This window comes from Lynx canadensis, chromosome B2, assembly GCF_007474595.2.
Source record: "Lynx canadensis isolate LIC74 chromosome B2, mLynCan4.pri.v2, whole genome shotgun sequence".
Lineage (NCBI taxonomy): Eukaryota > Metazoa > Chordata > Mammalia > Carnivora > Felidae > Lynx > Lynx canadensis.
The window spans coordinates 96,423,413-96,448,218 of record NC_044307.1 but is presented as its reverse complement, the minus strand read 5'-3'; the positions used below and the strand labels follow the sequence as shown (position 1 = coordinate 96,448,218).

At 36.5% G+C, this 24,806-nt stretch overlaps 1 protein-coding gene across 2 annotated transcripts in view; it reads left to right on the top strand.

Moving 5' to 3' along the window:
* The window catches only part of ATG5 (autophagy related 5), a 128,092-nt gene extending 105,008 nt beyond the window's left edge, over nucleotides 1–23,084 (top strand). For both annotated transcript variants that reach the window (XM_030316050.2, XM_030316051.1), the window contains 2 exons: nucleotides 3,615–3,732; nucleotides 22,305–23,084. In XM_030316050.2, the coding sequence (XP_030171910.1) occupies nucleotides 3,615–3,732; nucleotides 22,305–22,441 (255 nt within the window). In that variant the 3' untranslated portion in view covers nucleotides 22,442–23,084. The remainder of the gene's footprint in view (nucleotides 1–3,614; nucleotides 3,733–22,304) is intronic.
* The last annotated feature ends 1,722 nt before the right edge of the window (nucleotides 23,085–24,806 follow it).

Here is a 24,806-nt window from a genome sequence, read left to right as displayed (position 1 = left end):
ATCTTGGTTGTAGCTTACTCACTTAACTGTTCTTTTTTTAGAATACTAGATTTTAAAGAATAACAATATGAAGGCAGTCTAATGAATATTAAACAAGATATTTATTGGATTTTTTGATTGAGGTATTTTGGGGAATTGTTCTTTTAAAGTAAGGTTTTTGTTACGTGAGAAATATCACTTTACTTTGATGAGAGTTTTCTTAGTTGCTATTCTACAGAATTTACTTAGAGTATGGTAATAGTACAAGGCCTTCCCCATCCCCCACCCCTCCACCAAGCAAAAAACACCATTATAAAGGTTGTTGAAGTCATACCTTTATTATAACTGCTCAGATTTGGGAGAGTAGGAAGAGGAGAGGTAAGAGAAATAGGTAAGAGAGGTAAGAGAAGAGGTAAGAGAAGGCCATTTCCCTAGGAATAGGAGTGGAGAACACTTCCTGTTTTTTAATATCTTGCTAAGCCCCCTTGGGGCCTTTTAAAAAGTATATTGTTTTCAGGTTGTTATAATATGTATTATTATAGCTAACCACTTCACAGTTAGGTCACCAAGTAGGGGGTGAATGAATCCTGAAAATGTTTTTTGACTTTGCTGAAAATCTTAGTATTTTCAGATCAGACTGGGGATGATACATTTTAACTTTATTTTTATTAATTGAGGGTATCGTCCTGACCCAGCCCCAGTTGTCATCACATAGGCTCGTGTTATTCAGACAGCCTCTCACCCCTCTTCCAAGTCACCGTACACAGTGCTGCTTTCCATTAGTCTTGAGAAAAAGCCTCTTGCGTCACGTCACTTCCTTTGCTAAAAAGTCTTAAAAGCCTCTCCATCGCCTGGAAGATAGAAAGCCCTAAGTGGGTAGTGGCTATTTTAAATTATTACTACAGCCCTCTATTATTTATTTATTCTTTGAACTCCCCTAACCCTTATTATTTTCACATAGTTAATCCTTGATTTTACATGATATTGTTCTCAGTTTCATCTTGGGTGAAATGTATGTGCTTCCTAAATTGAAGGATACCAGTCATACTTTTAGAAAAATCCAGAAAGAGTTCAATTAGTGAAGTGAATTGCATTATAGTCAGTGCATATTAATTATCAAGATTCTTACCAATTATCGAGGTTTTTTTTCATTGCCACAGATACTTAACTGTTATTGGAATATAATTTTTAACATTTGTTACGTATCCACTAAATACACAGTATAAAGCTGGGAAAGGTAGCTCACATGCTATATACCGTGTCTGTTTTTTCATACATTTTAGTTTAATATCCACACTTAAAAACAGATGTTTTTTTAACCAAATTTATAATAGTTATGTTGAAGAAATTGAGATATACCTCTGTGATTAAAAAACAAGCAAACTTGGTTTTTAATGGTTTAATGTCTTTAATGGTTAGGTATTTGAAGTAATTTTTTTAGAAAGCACTGTATGTAAATATGAGTATATTTACTTACAAAGTTATTCTTTTGTACGTTTTTATGATTTTTCACCCCTGGAAACTTAAAGTAAAAACTTACCATCTTAAAATGAAATAACAGTTAAGGGGAGAGGTATTTATTCTCTTTAACATTCATTCATTCATTCATTCATTCAGTGTGTCTCTCTGTGTGCTTGGCTAATTCTTAACTCATTTCTATAACAAACTTAAGAGATACCAAATGTCCCAATGTTCCAAAGAAACCCAGGGGCAGAATCACTTAGCACATAAATGATAGTGCTATTCAGATGGGGTGATTCCAGGGCCTCTGCACTCTGTGTCATGATGAGGCTTTCCTCATCGTTGTTGTGCTCCTTATAGAGGCAGTGTAGAAAAATGAAACCACCCAGGCACCTTGGTGGCCCAGTCGGTTAAGCATCTGACTTCACTCAGGTCATGATCTCGCATTTGTGGGTTCAAACCCCGCGTCGGGCTCTGTGCTGACAGCTCAAAGCCTAGAGCCTACTTCAGATGCTGTCTTCCCTCTCTCTTTCTGCCCCTCCCCCGCTCACGCAGGCTGTCTCTCAGAAATAAATAAAACATTAAAAAAAAAGAGAAATGAAACTTAGTTTTAAAAGTGGGCAATACATTGAAATTATTAGCAGTAAATTATAACATAGTGGTAATAACAGTTGTCAGAGGATATTCTTTATCTGCTATTTTGAAATTTTTTTGGGTTCTGATTTATTAATTTTTTTTTTTTTACTAAGTGATTTTATTTTATTTTTGAGAGAGAGCGTAAGTGGAGGAGGGGCAGAGAGAGGGGGGACAGAGGATCCCAAGTGGGCTCTGTGCTGACAGCAGAGAGCCTGATGCAGGGCTCAGACCCACAAACCATGAGATCACAACCTCAGCTGAAGTCGGACACTCAACCGACTGAGCCACACTAGCACCCCTGTTTTTAATTTTTTTAATAGAAGTATATATAGTTGATACACAGTGTTACGTTAATTTCAGGCATACAGCATAGCGATTAGACAAGTCTATACTTTATGCTGTGCTCACCACAGCCATAGCTACCATCTGTCACTACACAATGCTGTTTCAGTTCCACTGACTGTATTCCCTATGCCGTACCTTTCATCCCGGTGACTTATTCATTCCATAACTGGAAGCCTGCATCTCCTGCTCCCTTTCACCCATTTTGCCCCCCATCCCTCTGGCTACCATCAGTTCTCTCTTTATGAGTGTGTTTCTTGAGAATTTTCAAACATACATAAAAATTAAAATACTATAACAACTAAGCCCATATACCCTCCACCTAGATTCACCAGTAGTTAACATTTTCTTACATTTGTGCATGCTCTGTCTCGCACACTCTTTCTCTCTCTCTTCGTTCTCTCTCAACCATTTGAATATATGTTTCAGACAGCTTGGCACCTCATCCCTGAATATGTGAGCATGAATTTCTTAAAGGATATTGTCCTTATAACCATGATCACATCTAAGAATTTGACATTAATTCAGTAATATTATCTGATGTTCATTCTGTATTTCCCCAGTTATTCCAAAAATGTCTTTTATAGCTGATTTTTCCCCTCCGATACAGTATTCACTCAAGATTTATTTTTTGTACTTAGTTATTATATCTTGCCAATCCTTTTTAATCTTTTCATATTGATGTGTTTTGCCTTTGACTTATTTGAAGAGTTGAAGCCAGTTGTCCTTTTTTTTAAAATTTTTTTTAAACGTTTATTTATTATTGAGAGACAGAGAGAGACAGAGCATGAGCATGGGAGGGGCAGAGAGAGGAAGAAACACAGAATCTGAAGCAGGCTCCAGGCTCTGAGCTGTCAGCATGAGCCCTACGTGGGTCTGGAACTCACAAACCGTGAGATCATGACCTGAGCTGAAGTTGAACGCTCAGCAGACTGAGCCACCCAGGCGCCCCTCTGGCCCAGTATCTTTAGAATGTCAAACATTTTGGATTTGTCCGATTGCTTCCTCACGATTAGATTTACTTGAGGTTGTGTTAAACATTTCTGGTGATATTACCACATTGGTGATGTCATATGCTTCTGATTACACTATATCGGAAGGCATCTGATGGTAGCTTGCAATTTCTGATCTATAAATTTGTAATTCACAGCAACAAAGATGTAAATGTTTGAATTCTGTTTTCATTTTTCAAATAGACAACGACTGAACGACCTTTCATTCAGAAGCTTTTTCGTCCTGTGGCTGCAGATGGACAATTGCACACACTAGGTGATCTCCTCAAAGACGTTTGTCCTTCTGCAGTGGCTCCTGAAGGTAACACAGTCAGCAGCACTAACACGTTTCTTTCATGTCTCTTTGTGACTGAGGTGTAACATAAGCATTCTGCATTTATAAATCACATTTCCTGGTTCCTTCAGGAAAATGTTTTCATTATCTTGTAAGGGAATAGTCTTTTGAAACAGAATCACTTAATGTTTAATTTATTACTTTATGTATTTTTGACACTAACAAAGTAAGGAATTGACTATCTCTGCTTTTAAATTACTCTCTGACATCACACACTCTCTTACCTCATCTCTGGTGCTCTGGGTCTTTCATTTCTAGCTTCAGTTCTGGTAAATACTGTTTTAAATTTTACATTGTGTTTCTTCATTCTCTAGGAACAACAGATGGTAAAAAAATTTTCTTACCTTTGGTTGAGAATTTAAAGTTCAAAATACTGAATAATGGATAACCATTTTATTTGAATTTTCTGCCACTTCCTAAAGTTTCACTCAGCATTGTTCTCTTTGACGTTGACATTTCACATGTGCGATTGAGAACTTGTCCTATTTCATAGTCCTCATTTTGTAACGTAGGTTAAAATTATTTTCCTGTAGGCAAAGGAAAAATAGCAAAATTACTGAATTCTGTTTTCTTAATTGCAATATAAGGAATGCAAAGAAAGTGCAGAAGTAAAAAAAATAATAAATGCTATCATCCCCCTACCCCTGGAGACCACAGTTGACACACACATGTGTATGGACACTAGAGTATTTGAGAGGGGTGTGCGTGTGTGTGCGTAAAATTGTATGTCCTGCTGTATCTTTCACCTAACAGAACATGAGCATAGTTTCAGTCATTAAAAATTCTCTAAAGCTATTTTTTTTAATGGCACTGTGGTCCTTCATATCAGTGTACCATAATTTGATCATCACCCTGTTATTGAATAATGACTTGCAACCAAGCAATTGGTTACCAAGCTAAAGGGGAAATTTCAGTGGACTATTATTATACTTGTTAATATGTTACACAGACTTATATTTATCATGTAGAAAAATTTAAAGCTTGCTACTTTGTATCCCTTATGGAAAGAGGTAAGGCATTTATAAATATATTACTATTATTATAACAGTATAACTTCAGTGGATAATGGTATGTTTCTTATTAACATATTTATTCAAAGTTGGGATGATTATAGTATTACTTACATGACTAATAACTCTTATCACACAGTTCAAGAAGCATGTAGTGTCTAAGGAAATAGTTTGCCTAACAACTAGAATTGGAAACAGAATAGGACTAGGGAAATGTTGATATTTCAACCTAAATGACTAAATAACGAATATGGAACTCAGAATAATTGGTGTGTGAATGCGACTATTTTCCTTAACCGAATGTGTTTGCCATCCCTGGCATTCCTGTGTGTTATCAGTTCTTCTAAAATGCACGAATGCTGGAGCACCTGGGTGGCTCAATCAACGTTGGACTCTTATTTCAGCTCAGATCATGATCTCACACTTGGTAGGATTGAGCCCCACCTCAGGCTCCCTGCTGGGAGCCAAAGCCTGCTTGGGGTTCTCTCTCCCTCTTTTTCTGCCCCTCCCCCACGCACACGCTCTGTCTCTCAAAATAAATAAATAAACTTAAAAATTAAAATGCACGAGTGGTCAACAGCAAGGGGGAAGGGGGGCATCTAAAATATCATCAGAACCAGTACCAGAAAGGATTGATGAGAAAGATCATTGACTGGTACTCAAAATTGTCGAAGTTAAAAAAGTTTCATTGGTGTAAGAGGTTATAAATATTATTGTATAAGGTCATACTATATCATCTGTCATCACTGTGCTCTACTAGACTATGCAGTCCAGAACGTTTGATGGTGTCTTACACATCCTCGTATCTCTAGTGCCAAGGTAACAAAGTTTACTCGGTATTTCATGTACTGAATTGTTTCTTTGTGTTGTTACCTGAAACACTATTTAGGATCATTAAATCATGGCATAATTAACATTAACTTTATTATAATACTGTTGCAGAATCATAATCTATCTTTATTGGTGTATAATTTTAGTCGTCACTAAGAGTTTCAGTTAAATAGTTTTTTGGCGCTTCAATTTTTAGTTTTAATAAATTTGTAAGTTGAACAGCCATCACCATAATCTAGTTTTAAAATATTTCTGTCACTTCCAAAAATTCCTTTATGCTTCTTTGCAGCTGATCTCTTTTCCCACTGCCAGTTGTAGACAACTCCTGGTCTGTTTTCTGTCTCTGTAATTTACCTCTTCTGGATATTTGCATAAATGCAATCATACAAAATTGCAACTGGTTTTTTTCATTTAGTGTAGTGTTTTGGGGTTTCATCCATATTGTAGCATATATCAGTAGTTTTTCCTTTTTATATTGCTGAATAATATTTGATTGGGTATATATATATTTTGTTTATTCATTCACTGATTGATGGGCATCTGGATTGTTTCCAGCTTTTCACTCTTCTGAATAACGCTGCTATGAACGTTTGCATACGTGTCTTTGTGTGGACATAAGTCTTTATTTTTCTTGGGTTGGATTCCTAGGAGTGGAATTGCTAGGTCATGCGGTAGGTCTGTGTTTAATTTTTTAAGAAACTGCTAAACATTGGCAAAGTGGCTGCATCATTTTACAGTATTACCTGCTTCACATCCTCGCCAGCATATATTTTTTTTTGTCTTATAGCCATCCTAGTGGTTGTGTAGAGGTATCTCTTGGTTTTATTTTTTTATTCCCCTAATGACTAATGATGTTGAGTGTGTTTTCATGTGCTTATTATTATTTGTGGATGTATTTGGTGAAATGTTTATTCAGATTCCTTTGTCATTTTTTTTCTGGATTTTTCATCTTATTACTGAGTTTTGAGAGCTATTTATATATTTTGGATACAAAGCTTTATTTTTTTTTTAATTTTTTAAGTTTATTTATTTATTTTGAGAGAGACAGAGCCCCTGTATACAAATCTTTATTACACATATGATTTGCAATTATTTTCTCCTAGTCTGTGACATGGCTTAATTTTCTTTTGAAAAATAAAAGTAGGGGCACCTAAGTGGCTGAGTCAATTAAGTGTCCAACTCTTGATTTCAGCTCAGGTCATGTTCTCATGGTTGGTGAGTTCAAGCCCTGCATGGGGCTCTGCACTAGCAGTGTGGAACCTGCTTGGGATTCGTTCTCTGTCTCCCTCTGTCTCTGCCCCTTTCCTACTCACACACTCTCAAAATAAATAAATAAATAAGTAAGTAAATAAGTAAGTAAGTAAATAAATAAATAAATAAAGACATTTTAAAAGAGTATACTTACCTAAAAAAAAAAAAAGAAAAGTAAAAGAAAAGGATTTAATTTTGATGGATCCCTATTAAAGTTTTTATGTATTACCTTCAGTTAAATAATTTTGTTTATTAAACTTATTCTTTTGAACTCAGGTTACAGAAATTTTCACTGAGAAATTCCCAGTAACTTTTATTGATTCAGGAATAACCTTACCATTCTGTTTCATTTTCTCCATGCTATAAGGATTTTTTCTTTTTTTAATCTGTTTACTGTCTGTTTTTCCACATTCTTGAAGATTTGGGAATATAGATTAGTTTTTCTATTTGAAGTACAATTAAAATGCTAATAATCGTTTTTATTGCTGACAGAAACGGAATTCATATACCTCATACCTGCCCCCACTGCAAACATTGGCTTTCAGTTATTCATTTCTCTGTACTGTATTTTTCATTCTTTTTTAGTACTTTGTAGTGTTTTAAAGAACAGTGAAAAACGTTCTTTATATCAACTAAAAGCAATTGAAATTACTTTATATGGTGGCAGATGGTACCTAGACTTACATAGTGATCATTTCATGATGTATGTAAATGTTGAATCACTGTGTTGTACACCTGAAACCCATATAATATTGTATGTAAACTCTTCTTCAGTTTTAAAAAAAAAGAGCAATTGAAATTTAAAATTTAATATTGAAATGTCTACCTTGCTGTTCTTTTCTTAGATACTTTTTGGCAGTCCACTTTGAAAAACATTATGTCATTTAGAATTTACTTCTTTATAAGATCCTTGACTTCTGAGTGAGAACATCACAAAGAAACTCAAAACCTTGGTAGAAGGCTGTTCTACTGCAATATGTGCCCTAGCCAGCAGCACAATTAACAAAGACACAGAGTGATGAAAGCTTTTTCTAGAGGAAAGCAGGAAGAAGATTGTTTGGGTGTTAATTTTGTATTTGACATCTTTAAAGAATCTTCAATTATCCAACCTTAAAGTTCAATTATCCAACCTTAAATTATCCAACCTTAATGTAGTTCAGGCTCTTGACTTCTTTTCTTTTTTTAATGATTATTTATTTTGAGAGAGAGCTTGCGAGCCGGCGAGGGACACACAGAGGGAGAGGGAGAATCCCAAGCAGGCTCCACACTCAGCGCTGAGCCCAATGTGGGGTTAAATCTCAAGAACTGTGAGACCATGACCTGTGCCAAAATCAAGAGCTGGACATTTAACCGACTGAGCCACCCAGGTGCCCCCAGGCTCTTGATTTCTTAGATGAGTAGCTGAGGGTCTCTTGGCTACTTAGTGGCAGAACTAGGTTTAGAACTCGAAGTCTCCTTCTCCTGGTTTACTAGTTTTTCTGCTTTTCTCTGCTTCCATTTGTTTTCATTTTCACTTTTCCAACCTTTTAACTTTTTTATTTAGTTTAAAATAGCATTCTGAAATGTTTGCTTTTTCCCTCTTTATCCTATGATTTATGTTTTAAGATCTCATCTTGCTTGCTTACAGCGTATTTACTGCTAGGATCTTAGGAACCTGAGCTTCTGTTGTTATTTTGTCCATGTTGTTATTTTAGTGCTCCTGTGTATAATTCCAGCCACTTTTCCTCTTAAACTTCTTAAAATGGTGGCTCTGACATTCAGGCAAGAAAATGAACAGCAGTCACGTGCTTTGAGCTGGTGCACTCTGTCGAAATGCACCTCCGTGCTCTTTTGCCATTCCTACATCTGATCACAACAACACGTACAAGATTAGCGTGACCCAGCACAAATTTGTGAGGTCATCTTATTCTTTTAAAGGCTCTTTATTCTCTCCTAAATTTGTGCCTGCCCAACCTGCACATCCATCCCTAGAGAGTACGCGGTGTGATTCCCCTTACATTTTTTGAAGGGGCCAGTGAGGTAGCCACACTCACAACTCTAATCCACAGACTGCCTCTTAGGCAATTTCAGATGTTACAGGTGGATATCTTTGTGATAGGTTTCTTCCCAGCTGTCACTAGCTTACACCGATTGGAGTGCACACACACACGCTATACACACACTTCATTGAAATGATATAAACAGCATCTGTACTTTTGAGGTACTTTTGATAGTACCTTTCACACCAGGGGAGGCCACGTTTCTAACACCAGTATCTTATCTTTGGAAAAACTTTTATTTGCCTCTTCCTTTGGTAAGCTCATATTGGAAAATAACTGTCATTTCAGGATCTGTGGGGAGTATCCAAAACACCAAGTCACTGTTTCAGTAAAGAACTGTTTACTGTCTGGTTCAGTCCACCTGTGGTATTATCTGACAAATGGGAAGCATTTTGAAACACCTGCCCTCGACTTAAGTTGAAAGCGAAAGACTCTAAGACTGGGTGTGTGTGGATAAGAACTGGCTGTCATCACATGACGAAAAGAGAAAGTGCTTCATAAATGTTATGTGGCACCATTGTCTACTGCTCCTTACAGCAAGTGATTCATGCATGAAGGAATTTTGCCTTATTTCATCATATGAAAGTAGAGTGTACTAATATTTGTGAGGATGTGCTTTAGGTCATTGTTCTCGTGGAGTAACTAATGATGAGCTGCTTTGTGTGTTTCTTTTTTTGTTTTGTTTTGTACGTGGCTACAAGAGTTAGCCAAATTAGAGGTAACAGGAAATAACCAAAGGTGAGCTCAGGTAAAAATTTTTTTGTGGTGTCAGCGGTAGTTAAAATGACTCAGGGCTAAGCTACGTTACCAGACCTGAAGTGAAATATTTCTTTCTTCATTCATTAAAGACAACTTACAAAAAAATAACAAAAATTTAAAAATATAGCTTTTATTCTTTTACTTTGGGGAATACAAAACACCTATAAGCTTTGTCCAATCATAGTTTATTTCCCAGTTTTCTAAGGTGAAATAGAAGAACCTAGTCAGTTAGGCTTATGAGAATGAAAATGTCTATTTTCACTTTTATAAATTTATTTCAGGGTTCCAATTGATCAGTATTCTGTCACACTTGTGTGCTGGTTTAATCCTGAATTCATATGTGATATTGTACAAGTGGAGTGTATGTGTAGGTAAAGGCTTATTTACATTCTGTGGCAAATCAGTAGTTTCCCCACATCTCTCTTACCAACAAGGACGATCCCGTAGCCACTTACCTTTTTCCATTTCCATTTCTGCTGTTTCCCGGGGTTTTTTTTTTTAACTCTTTGAGACCCTTCCCAACTACCATTTAACTTTTGGTTTCCATTTGATGTTATGTATTTCATTCGTTATCAATCAGTTCCTTTGCATCATACTGTCTGCTGGCACTGGATATAGCAAGAGGTATGAGACATAGTTCGTGCTTTCAGGAGACTTGACTACAGTTGGAGTGGGCAGAAAGATGCCCGGATGTGGTGTGTGCAGGAATGGAGACATGCAAAGAATATTAGGAAGCGCCTGGAATTGCCCTTCCGTATTCTGAGCTGAGTCTTAAAAGACGAGCAGAAATTAGATGAAAAGGAGTGACCAGGTCATACGTACCACGTGGCCACCAAAGAAGTAGACTCCTTCACCAGCTACCCAGGGGCTGGTTACTAAGTGTAATATTTGGTCTAAAGCGCTCTTCTAAAATTTCCGTACTCTGTTTGCTGAGGGACTAGCCAATTTTTTTCTACTTCTCTCTCACAAATGTGCAGAAGATTTTCAGTGATGACAGAAATGTGGGAAAAGCATTGAGGAGCTAAGTGGTCTATTTGTTTCATTAGCATGTTGGAAGATAACAACTGAGACTAGAGGTAATTATAGACCCCATTTAGGTGGTCTAAGTTAAAGTTACAGTGCCCTAGGGGCGCCTGGGTGGCTCAGTCAGTTGATTGTGGTTCAGGTCATGATCTCAGGTTGTGGGATCGAGCCCAGGTTGGGCTCCGTGCTGAGCTTGGACCCTGCTTAAGATTCTCTCTCCCTCTCCCCCTCTCGCACATGCTTGCTCACTCAAAAAAATTATATTGCTCTATTGATATATGCTTTACAAAAAACAGTGGTTTTTACAAAAAGTAAAAAGAGATGGTGCATTCACCTTTTTTCTCCTTTGCTCTGTAAACATTAGATTGTGTTTATATGGTGAATTAACTGTTGGATGTTATAATAATTTTTTTAGACATAAAGCAATTAGAGAAAAGAAACATTTAAATTTCATGTTATTCATATGAGTCAGATCCTTTGAGTGCTAGAATTGAAGCTGGTTGATTGATGTCTTGTGATTTGAGGTTTGAACCAACAGCAGTCACTTTTGTCAGCATGATGACACTGACACGTATTCGTGCCACAGAAACATAAAACCTACAAACCCCCAAACTTCATCAGAACAAAGGTTTAGGAGTAAGAATAATGGGTTTTACAATTTTGGTAACTTTTTTTCATTCATTTAGAATTCATTTTCATTGTAGTATCCCTTTGTACCTTCACACTGGGTTGGAAGATCATTTGGTTGGTTGTTTTCTTCTTCCTTCTTTTCTTTCTCTTTCTTTCTTTTTTGTTTAATGCATCCAGGTTTCTTACTCTGAAATAAGGATGACTCCTGCTATCAGCCTCATAGAATGGTTGTAGGGTTTAAGGAAACAGAGTATTTGTTTAAAAGTGAGATTTCATGAGGTGCCTGAATGGCTCAGTCAGGTGTCCAACTCTTGCTTTCGTCTCAGGTCATGATCTCACCGTCAGGGAGTGGAGCCCCTTGTCAGGCTCTGCACCAGGCCTGGAGCCTGCTTAAGATTCTCTCTCCCTCTCCCTCTGCCCCCCCTTCCCCCATCACATGTATGCACATCTGCATGTGCTCTCTCTCAAAAAAAAAAAACAACAAAAAACCTCAGGCGTACCTACCTGTGTGACTAGGTCAGTTAAGTGTCTGACTCTTGGTTTCAGCTCAGGTCATGATCTCACAGTTCGCCAGTTTAAGCCCCATGTCAGGCTCTGTGCTGTCAGGGCAGAGCCTGCTTGGGACCTTCTCTCTCTGTCTCTTTCTCTCTCTCCCTTCCTCCCTCCCTCCCACTCTGCCCCTCCCGTGCGCGCTAAAGTAAACATTTTAAAAAACTGCCAATAAATATTTGAAGAAAAGTGTTTAAGAAGGAACACTAAGAATTTGTAAAGACATGGGAAGATGTCCACAGAATATTAAATTTAAAAAATAAATAAAAGTGATGGGGCACCTGGGTGGCTCAATCGGTTAAGCATCCAACTTTGGCTTGGGTCATGAACTCATGGTTCATGGGTTCAAGCCCCGCGTCAGGCTCTGTGCTGAGAGCTTAGAGCCTGGAGTCTGCTTTGGATTATGTCTCCCTCTCTCTCTATCCCTCTCCTGCTTGCGCTCTGTCTCTCTCTTTCTCAAGAATAAATTAACATTAAAAACATTTTTTTAAATAAAAAATAAATAAAGGTGAGATTTTATAATCGTGTTTTTCCAGGGTTTTACAATTAACATTTTTTTCCTGCAGTTTTGTTAATATTTTTTTTTTACAAATTACTGTGTTTATAAGAAATTTACAAAATAAAGTTAAAAGGAAGCAGTTTTTTCTTGTTGTTTGTTGATAATCCCACTCTGCAGAGACAGGTACTTGTTGATATTCAACATATGTACAGAAAGTATAAATTTATGATGACCTTTAAATGTAAATCAAAGGGCACCTGGGTGGCTCAGTCGGTTAAGCCTCTGACCAGCTCAGATCGTGTTCACGCAGTTCATGGGTTTGAGTCCTGCATCAGGCTTTGTGCTGAGAGCACAGGGCCTGGAGCCTGCTTTGAGTTGTGTCTCCCTCTCTTTGCCCTTCCCCTCCTGCCCTCCCTCCCTCCCTCTCTCTGTCTCTGTCTCTCTCTCTCATATAATAAATGTAAACCAGTATTGTAACTTTTTTTTTTTAATGCTTATTTACTTTTGCGAGAGAGACAGAGTGTGTGCTGGGGAGGTGCAGAGAGAGGGAAATCCAGAATCTGAAGCGGGCTCCAGGCCCTGAGCTGTCAGCACAGAGTCCAAAGTGGGGCTCAAACAGAGGAGCTGTGAGATCATGACTTGAGCCAAAGTAGGACACTTAACTGACTGAGCTACTCAGGTGCCCCTGTAACGTCTTATATATCAGATTATGGCAAGAGTTCTATGCCACTGATTTTTTCCTTTTTAAAAAAAATTTTTTTTAATGTTTATTTATTTTTGAGAGACAGAGACAGAGTATGAGCAGGCAAGGGGCAGAGAGACAGGGAGACACAGAATCTGAAGCAGGCTCCAGGCTCTGAGCTGTCCTTTTTTTTGGTAAGAAATGAACTTCTGGACATGATTAGAATATACCAGAACTCTGGCTCTGGCAAGAAAGAAATAAGCTTACTTCACTAGGGCATCTATTTAATCATTGTGGCCAGCTCAATTATCATACACTTGTTAAAATATATTTAATGTAAAAATCTTAAGGCAAGGGATCTGACAGTGTTGCTGTTAGTGAAAGCTTTTCACTGAAGACTCTAAGCAGTGGTTCACACATTTATTTGAAGTTTCAGCTATTCACAAGTAACCATGGAAGGCCCACTCATAACTTTGCTGAGATACTGTGGGTCTGACGTGTGGGACTGGGTCACTGGTCGCTTGCCCTCTCAGCCTCATCCTGACACTCCCTGGTCTTCGTTGTTCTCTCTCCCTCACTGGATGCATGTGCATATTTTATATTAAAAGATGATGTAGTGTCATTCACAATGGGAATTCAAAAAGTTATTTAAATATAGCCCTCATGAGCAAAGATCTTCACTCCAGTTTGGACACAAGCAATTTGTTAGGCTCAGTTTAAACTTGGTAATTATAATAGAGTTTCTTTTCTTAAATTTATCATTTTGCCATCCAATTCTAAGTGAAAATGAGTGAAATTCTTTGCCTTGATTGTTTCATTCTCCCTCCATCTTTGTGCTTTGTCCCAACACATGGACAGTATGGACTAATCTTGGTCATACAGAATCTGTTCATGACTTAATTCACTGGCATATGCCTTTCCTAAGGTCACTGAAATAATAAAGTGATAATTTTCCTCATTCTCCATGAGTGAGGATGATGACATTACTGTGCCTGTCAGAAGATGCTTCTGATTTCCTCTCAATTCTTGTTCTTTACCTAAATCTCAAGAAGTTAAATGAATTAACCAGACTCCTTAAAAGTGGGTGTAGACCCATCATCTTTAACACTAGAAAACAAAATTCCCTTAACAAAATAACGCATGCAGGTGATTAAAAGCTAGTCATCTCTTCATTAAAAACTTCTGTGAGACCTCACTCTGGCCATATATAAACAAGTGTAATTATTGCTTACATTTTAAATAAAACAGTGAACTATCCTGTAATTCATACTTGACAAATATTAATGTTCCCTATTACACCCAACTGGAATTACTGGGTCATTTTATGAAAGCAGATCAAAAACTTTTGAACCTATATTTCCAAAGTTTTATTTTGTTTTTGGTTTTTTTTTTTTTAAATGAACAAGTTTTAATGTCTAACTTTTATCACATTTTAATCTAATTACCAGGAGGCTTTTAATCAGTTTATTAAAATGGTCTTTCAGTCTCTTAATTTAATACAATATCTTTTTATAGCTAATTGTGGGGGTTTTTTGGTTTAAACTTTGGTTTATGTTCTCATTAAGAAATATAAAGATTATAAGCGAAAGTCAATGAAAGAATTAACATGGACATGTTTTGAAAATCTTGTTTAAAATGTTAAGAGTCTAGACTCTGGGAATATTTGGGGCAGATACAATTTTTAAAATACATAAAATATAAAAATTATGCATGGAAATAGATATGTGGTATGTATTAATTGTGATATTATATGTTCATTAAGACCTGTACTACTAAGTGAGTATATATCAGGAAGAAGTTAATGTAAGTATTTTTAAATGGGTTTGTATTTCTCTGATAAACAGCACTCTCCTTCTGTTTGTGATCACAGGATAAAAGCTCTGTAAGCTTGTATATGTTCATTTTTACTGCTACATCATGTAGTGTGCTCTTAAGATTGAGATCTCATTCCCCAGGAAGCATTTCTGTCTAAGATTAATTGCCCTTTTAAAATCAGCGTTTGATGTATTCCTTTGGCTATATCCTGGCTTGGTTTAACCCTCTTTGACCTGACCTCACTGACTATTACCGCTGAGGCTGAGTCAAAATCCTTCAGCATGATGTATGCACTTCAGATTTCTGCCTGTGGTTTTTCATGTTGATGGATTCAATTAGTTGGCGTTTTACTAATGAACATATCAGAGGTTAAAGAATTTATCAGACAGAACCAAATTGTTCAGACTAGTGGTAATCCAAAAGCTCATCTCTTTTATTTGTTTAAAACTTTTTCAGAAGTATTATTTTTCAGAAGTTTTACTTTCAGCATCACACATTCCAAGATAACAAATCAAGTCATTTTCTGCTGAATTATAAAATATAAATGTGAAACCACAAAGCTAAACACAATGGTTACAGCATTTGGTCTTAGATTTCTGCTATTCCATGTTCACAAGTATGAACTAAAAATAAAAGCTAAACTGAAATTTTCGGATTAAAGCATTTTCCTTTGAAGGAATACCATTCATTTCTCTAGCTTCCTTTAAATTCAAGGAGATTCACATATTTAATATGCTTATTAATGGTAAAAATGAAATTCATGCATCTCTAGAATCTCAGCTAGCCTATTTTTAAAAACATTTAGGTCATATTCCTTATTGAAAATTGGCTAAAAAGTAAGGACTAAATGCAGATTGAGATGGGGAAGATTTGAGCCATTGCTAATAGAAATCTCTAAAAGGCAGATCTGTCACATACTGTCAGTTCTCAAATAATGACCTATTTTTAAATGTATAACAGAGATACTGGAAGGCTTTTTTCTCTACCTGAATGTTCTCATCTTTAAAAAAAAAAAAAATTACCTAAAGTCTACTAAATAACATAACAATAGTACAGCCTAGCTCATTGGACTTGTCAGTGATATGCTTTACTAAGTATATTTGTTGAGAGTACAACTAACTTAATTCAGAGGGTTTACAGTCCGGAAGGAATTGTTTGAACTGTCATTCCTTCTCTTGTTTGCATAATAATCAAGTCTTTGGGTTTTCGTTGTTGTCATCTTTCTTTCTTTCTTCTTTTTTTTTTTTTTTTTTAGCACGTTCATGAAATTTGTGTGCCACACTGACACTGCATAATAATGAGACTGAGTAATTCAGAGTCTGTATTAACATTAAGCCAAATTCTCACAGCCCTTTGCATGCTAATTACATAGTCAAATTCATGGTTTTTATATATCTTTTGATATATCTGGTACTGAAAGAATTACCGCATTCCCATAACTTTGTGTACAGGAAGTACAGGAAGAGAACTACAATGAGTGTTTACTTTTTGTTACTATACTATGATCTTTTAAAAACTAGTCTTCTGTCTTCACCTACTCTGTAATATTTTCAGCATTCTTGTGTTTTTAGGGAGTGAGCAGGAGAGAGGAGTGGGGAAGAGGGTCACTAATTTTACTGAGTACCTACTGGGTCTAAGCCCTGTGTAGGACTGTGTGCTGAGTGCTCTACTTGGATATGCCACTTACTCTCCATGCAACCCGGGAAATTAGAATTCTTTATCCACACTATGACAGGAGGAAATTGAGACTCGGAAGATGAAGTGAATTCCCTAATAATTTAAAACTAGCGAATTATGCTAATTTGAACTCTGAAAGAAATATTTTGCTGTTTAAGCATAGACAACTCATACTAAAACTGGAAGATATGTTAGGGATCCTCTGTTCTAGAATGTGGTTTACAGACTGACCCATGGAGTCCTATCAGGAATTCCCATGGGTCGTAAGTCAGCAAAGCAGCAGGACTTGGGAGAGGCTCAGTCCCAAATCAACCAGAGCTGCCCCTCCTTCACCTGTATAATTCTATACCCTTATTGTCGTAAGATTTATTCAAGGGAACATTGAAAAACAGACTTTATCCCAGAGATTGATTTAGAAGGTCTGGAGAAGAGGCCAGTTTATACATATTTTTAAATCTCCCAAATGATTCTAATCACCAGCCAGATTTGCAAACCATGGATCTACACAGACACCTTCATTTTATTTATAAGGAGACACCCTGAAAGAGATCTGAGGCCTGCTGAGTCCTTCATTACCAGAATTAGAATTCAACTTGCCTGCCTCCCAATTCATCTTTCAGTAGCACCTTGTTAACCAACGATTAACCATACTTGTTCCTTCATGTCTTGTTTATATTATTATGTCTATCATTATATTCATGGTGTATATTTTATATATACACACATATATAATACATATATTATTACTACATACATAATTTATATATATATACACACCGTTATATAGGCATCACTTTTATATATACACAAGAAGTTAATATTGAAAACTTATAGTTTTCATTAATGACTTGTGTGGCTAATGCAAATTTTTTTTGCTTCCATATCTAATTCTTACCATTCTAATCATACAACCAACATCTGTCTGAATGTATTTTTCTTTTCTTTTTAATTTTTTTTAATGTTTATTTATTTTTGAGAGAGACAGAGATAGAATGTGAGTGGGTGGGGCAGAGAGAGAGAGGGAGGCACAGAATCCAAAGCAGGCCCCAGGCTCCGAGCTGTCAGCACAGAGCCTGATGTGGGGCTCGAACTCACGAGCTGTGAGATCATGACCTGAGCCGAAGTCGGATGCACAACTGACTGAGCCACCCAGGCACCCCTGTATTTTTCTTAAAATGTCACACAGCTCTAAAAATGCTCACTTTAAAGTAGATACTAGTTAAGAATTGAGTTTATTTTTATTAGCCTATTGGTGACAATACAAAATTATATGATACATTTACATTTTTATCTTTTATAGTATTTATAAGTAAGATAAATATAAGAAATGAAATTTTATTGTGATATTCTTTGTGTTGATATAAGATCTCTTCGGAATTACTATCTGACTCTTAAAGTGAATTGAATTCTACCTTTATCTAATGAGTATACATATCTATGACATAACTTTCTGTCTTTTTCCTTAATTTACAAACCCAAAGTATTTATGAATGACTGTCCTTATATTTACAAGATGGATTAAAATAATTAGGTTTAAAATTGCTATGCAGACATTTTACAAAATAATGATGCACGCTGTTCAAAATTGTCAAGGTTAAGAAATTGAAAGAAAGGCAAAAACTAAACAAATTAAAGAAGAGTATAGAACAGGAAAATTCAATACAATGTGTGATTCCTGGACTAGATTCTAGACAGGGGACAGCAGTAATTGGGATAGTTGATAAAGTTTGAAATGATTACAGAATAGCATTATATCAGTGTTAATTTTTCAATTTTGATAGATGTATTATGGTTATGTAAAAGAATATCTTTATTAGCGAGTATACACTAACATTTGGGGGAAAGGGCATAGTATTTCTAATTTACTATCTAATTATTCAGAAAATAATTGTATACACACAGAATGATAAAGCAAATGGGGCAAGATGTAAGCAGTTGATGAATCTCGGTGAAGGGGAATCCTTGTACTACTCTAGAAACTTTTCTAGAAGTTTGAAATTCCATCAAAATCAAGGGGCACCTGGGTGGCTCTGTCATTTAAGCTTTCGACTCTTGATTTTGGCTCGGGTCATGATCCCAAGGTTTGTGAGATTGAGCCCTGCATCAGACTCCTCACAGATAGCATGGAGCCTGCTTGGGATTCTCTCTCTCCCTCTTTCTCTGCCCCTCCCACACTTGCACTTTCTTTGTTTCTTTCTCTCTCAAAATAAATAAACATTTAAAAATATCAAAGTTGCCCCCCCCACAAGAGCCCTTTTCATAGAGAACTACTCCACTTGATTACTGTCTCAAATGTTTGCCTACTTTAAAGCATCGAACCACCTTAAAAAACATCTGAGTGGGTGAAGTATGGTATAACATTTTTCTCCTGAGTCATTTGCTTTGTAGTGATATATTTCTTATTTCCAAGTATTAAATTCTAGATTCCCATTTTGAAACACAAAGACATATTTACCAAAAACATTTACTTTAACAATATTATCAAGTGTTTCCTTTCTACTGTTAGGAAAACAAGAAAATCTGCTAAGTTTTCCCTGCTCCATTTTGTTCTGATATTACCAAAATGTCCAATCATGCTCTGTAGTTATTTGTGGTGGCATGAGTTCAGGTGATAGCATATGTGCTGCTTGGCTTATCTGGAAACATTTAGACTTTCTAGTGTTTTAATAACCAAAACAGTTTTTATAGGTAGAGCTCTTCTCTCTTCTGCATAGTAGTGCCAGCCATCAGAAATTATTCTCTCAACTTTAATTTTGGCGGTGTCTTCTGGTGGTGTTTTCTACCAGCAACAAAATTATCCAAGTTCTGAAAACATTTATTGACCAATTACTAAGTGTCAGGCACCAAACTGGCACTGGGGATACAGTGATGAATAAGAGAAACTTTAATAATTCCGAGGGAACTGCTATTCCATTCTAAGAATTCCTCTGGTGGCAGTTGTGTCATTGGGGTAAGTCAGAAAACAAGAAAAATAAAAAATGTAGGTATGGACAAAATATATATTTAAAAGCTTAAACTGTTGTGTTAGGGAATATGACAGTTCCAGATGCATTTTTACAGTTGTCTTAGTTAGTGACACTTTTATGATACATATTAAAAGTGGCCCCAATTTAGGGCTGGGTGGCTCAGTTGGTTAAATGTCTGACTTCCGCTCAGGTCGTGATCTTGTGGTTCACAAGTTTGAGCCCTGCATCAGGCTCTGTGCTGACAGCTCAGAGCCTGGCACCTGCTTCAGATTCTGTGTCTCCGTCTCTTTCTGCCGTCCCCCACTCACACTCTGTCTCTCTCTCGCTCTCTCAAAAATAAATACACATTAAAAAAAATTTTTTTTTAATAAATAAAAGTGGCCCCAATTTAAACCAGAGAACCGGTCCTGCCTGTTCAGATCTCTCATAATGTGATTTATTAGGTTTGTTATACAAAGTATTTGAATAGTGCTTATGTTCTCTACCTTATATTGTACAACTCAGACTCCCTCCATCCTTTTTGTGTAACAGGGTTGGTCTTTAGCCTTTCAGACACACTTATGCATATAAGTGTGCCATATTGTATTCTCACATTTAAATACCACTTTAGGTACAATGTTTTGGATTATTGAGTTGAGACTTGTTTCTTATATTCTGTTTCAGTGTATCCACAGGTAGCTCTGGCTTAAGGAAAAACTTTACAGATAAGGAACTCTTACACCACTGTTCTTTCATTTTTTGACTCAGTGCTAAGTAGGAGGAAGATTCTGAGAATATTAAAGTATTTCAAAGAAATATACATAAGAATATGAAAAGAATGATACCGGAAATGTTTTCAAATATTCTAAGAAAGATTTAATGCAGTAAAAATTTGGCAATCTAGAACTTACAAAGAATGAATCATTCCAGATACCTGAGGGTTTGTCCATTTGAATACCAAGAGTTTAAAATCTTAGTACTAATACGATACTTTCTATAGTATTCTGTACATTGTTTAATCCTTTATTTATAGATGATTCCCATCATTATGAAAATTAGTCATTGTAGGGGCGCCTGGGTGGCGCAGTCGGTTAAGCGTCCGACTTCAGCCAGGTCACGATCTCGCGGTCCGTGAGTTCGAGCCCCGCGTCAGGCTCTGGGCTGATGGCTCGGAGCCTGGAGCCTGTTTCCGATTCTGTGTCTCCCTCTCTCTCTGCCCCTCCCCCGTTCATGCTCTGTCTCTCTCTGTCCCAAAAATAAAATAAAAACGTTGGAAAAAAAAAAAAAAGAAAGAAAGAAAATTAGTCATTGTATTAACACTAGAGATCACAGCTGTGTAAAAACACAATGCAACAAAGATTGTCAGAAAAATCAAAACAAAGCATTTTTTTAGGTGAGAAGTATTATGAGGGGATACTTTTTTCCAAAATTATTTTAAAGTATGGCAGTGATTCAAGGGTGTGTTTTGGAACTTCTACATGGTTATATTTGGGATTGATAGTGCATTTGTTAGTTTTTTCTCTTTGGCATCATTGTATCAATTCTGTGTAGTGTGTTTGTGTCTGCTCCTATTGTCAGTCTGTTGGCTGTCACCTCCCAGGACTCGTGCTGCCTCTAACAGGAAGTTTAAATACTACTTTAAAAGGGTCTCTTGTTTGAGGTGCCAGCCAAGCCATTATCACCATACATCATCAGCCCGTTTTGCCTGGACATTAGAGAACTAGGGATGAACAGAGCACAGAAGGAAAAGGAGGGAGGGTATTTCCCTCTCATATAGTTCTCTGAGTTCCCTGTTTTCCTTGTTGTCTTCTGTGTCCAGGAAGCTGAGAGCTTTAGACATTGTATTTTGGAGAGATTAAAAGAGACAAACCAAGAATTGTGCTGAAGGAGTGACACAAAGTTTCTTGAAGGTGGTTTTGTTTTGCTCTCAAAAAAGGATCTCAAAAAAATCTCAAAAAAGGGTTTTGCTTTCTTTGTCTTCCTATTACTACCAAGGAAATGGTTCTGAGGGAATCATAAACTAACAGTTTCAAGGAACCCGCTGTTTTCTTTACAGGTTGTCAATACAGCATATCAGAAGCATAAAAGATATAAAATTAACCCTAAATTTGTAATACAATTTGAATTTGAAAGAAAAGTGTGAATTGCAGCTCTCTTTCAATTAGCCAATGGGTGTTAACAGAAATCAATCAGTTTTCATGACTCTAAAACAGGACTCCTGAGTCAGACTCTTCGTTCCTTGTCTTGAAAACTGTAACTCCATGTCTCTAAAACTTTCTGATACATATTTGAAAAACTTGATTGAAAATGAACCTACAGCTCCCATCTGTTTCATTAAACATCTTCCCAAACACCAATCTTATTCTTGATGATTTCTAGTCATATTTCTGTCTTACATATTTCAGATATATATATTGACCTATTTCATATATCTGTCATATTTAATAACCATTTAGTACAGTTTTTAATGTGTAACTAAAATAAATTTTGGTCAGTGGGTACATTGGGCTGTTTTCTCCACTATGGTTTCATTAACGTCAATCTTAGGTAAGCACAGTAATTAAGAAAGAATGAATACTTTCACATATAGCAACAGAATTTTTATCAGAATTCATTGCAACCCTCAGGTTTCTGTTTTGGGTGATACATATTGCAACATTTCAACTTTCTCCATGTCCACATTTCCTGCTCAGGAGACAGACCAGGTTTAACTGTTCAAGCTGTAAAATCCGTTTAACTCACCCCGGACTTTCAAAAGGCAGCAGAATATTTTTTTTTTCTTCTGTTTTGGCCCTTCCTGATTACTGTTGGATTTCTTTCTTGGAATAGATGGGGAAAAAAAGAATCAAGTGATGATTCATGGAATTGAGCCAATGTTGGAAACACCTCTGCAGTGGCTGAGTGAACACCTGAGCTACCCAGATAATTTTCTTCATATTAGTATCATCCCGCAACCAACTGATTGAAGGATCAAGTCTATGCCTGAATGGAATTGCCCTTAAACAGGATTTACCAGAGCATGCCACCCTTCTGCTTCAGTCAGGTTTAGTGGAGGCAACCTGACCAGAAACACTGCTGCAAGCCAAACAGGAAGATGATTCCATGTCAGATAAGGGCACTCGGGCTGGTCTTACTTTGCATCACCACCACTGCTTTCCTCCACTGCCGTCATTAAACCTCAGCTGCGGCATGAAAGACTTCACAGGACCACTGCGAGTCTTCTGTTTTCTTGTAAAATATAATGAAGCCGAAACCTTTGGCCTAAGAAGAAAATGGAAATATGTGCCACTCGATTTGTATTTCTGATTAACAAATAAACAGGGGTATTTCCTAAGGTGACCATGATTGAACTTTAGCTCGAGGGAGTGGAAACATTGGTTTAATTTTCTAGAGAATTCGACTTAAGAAAGTAAAAGAGAAATTCTGTTATCAATAACTTGCAGTAATTTTTTGTAAAAGATCCAATTACAGTAAACCCATCTTTCCTTAATGAAAATTTCCTATGTTTACAGTGTCTATTGGTATGCAAACAATCTTGTAACTTTGATAATGAACAGTGAGAGATTTTTAAATAAAGCCTCTAAATATGTTTTGTCATTTAATAACATACGATTTTGTCACTTTTCCAGTACTTTCTGACTCACACACAGTAGATCACTGTTTTTACTCTGTGTTACCATTCAGGCGGGTCGTCATTGACAAGGAGTGGATGGAGGGCATAGGATAGATAACTTGTCTCAGGAGCTGTTATAGAATTTCTTGCTGCCGATTTTTAAATCTATGTGCTTTACATGCTAAAGGTGTAAATGTTACCAGTTATCTTTGCTGTTTTATCACTGTAAACACTGTCAAATCATAGTATGCTAAGTATCTGTATAAGATAATTTTTCATTATTTGGAAAAAACCCAGTCCTTTCCAAGCAAGTGTTTTTCATTGGCTTCAAGTCTGATATTTCACTGTGGCCCCTGGCAGCCAGTCTTTGAAGTCTAAAGATTACCAATCTCTTGACTTAACTTTACCAAAAATATTCAGAGGTTCCTGGAGTTCTTTTTCAGCATAAGGAAGGTTTTGCTGCACTTTATTACCATGCTGCTGGGATTCTACCAGCTGAACGTACTTGTGCATTACAGTGTTTCTTGTGAGCTAGCTTGCTATCCATATTGAATGTCGACCCATTTGAATATGCTAAAAGACATAGTATCATACAATAATGATTTTAGATTCCATAATAAAAATGAATGTTCTTCTTATAAAAAATTGTGCGAATGTCAAAGTGAGATCCTGCTAGTGCTCACTGCTTCCTTTTTCCTTTTGCGATTTTCACTGATTAATAATAACATATTTATTCACAGAAAGAGATGAAGTTAGTCAAAGAGCAGATATTCTGGAATGAAATGTATAAGGCTCAATCAAAAAGAAAAACATAGGGTACCAATGTGAGAAAATTTGACATGATTATCAATAAAATGAAAAGTGCCATTTTAGTAAAGGCAGAAAAAATAATATTTGAGTTACTTAAGGACAAAAAACCCACTGACTTGTATTTTTTCAAAAGAGGTTGATCTGAATATGATTGTTCACATTAAAAGTGTTTATTCGTCTATTCAGTTTGGGGGTTTTCCCCCTTGATGTTTTGACAGACTGAAGTGAGCTTCAGTGAACAAAAGGATCAAAATGCCAGGGAGTGCTAAGCTATGAAGAAGAAAGTGTGGTAAGAACGGTAAGCTGTAGTAGTTTTCCACAGACAAGACCAGTTTGAGGTTTCTGCAGTGGGCTCAAGTGAGCTACTGATCTTGACTTCCAGATTTGAAAGTAAATGTTATCAAGCCATTGCCCGTTGTTACTTGTTCATTAGTACACCAGCATCATAACGTATTACTCTACTCTAGTCCCAGGTAAGTCAAGCCCCGGTCCCCAGAGGAAGAATACAAACAGAAATTAGTGCTGGCTTAAATATCTATTTTTGTTTCTTTTTATTTGAATATTTAAATTTTATGGTTTATTAAAAAATTAAATACAATTTTGTGTCTGTCATTATTTCCAGAAGTTGGAAATGAAATTTCTATAAAGCAAGTTACCTATTGGGGAAATTATTAAAATTTCCTTAGTCTTATGCTTGCCTGAAAGTCTCTCAAAGCAGTAAAAAATATGAGGAATAAAGGAGAACGTACGAAAGGGCCATAGATCTCTACGTGCTTGTTTCACTCACTCTTGGTAGTGACCCACCACCAAGAAAATGACAACATGTTTTTAAATTATTGGCATTGTTAACTAGGAAGGTATAAATTCAGCCTAAATAAAGTAAATCACTGCTTGTCTGTCATAATGTT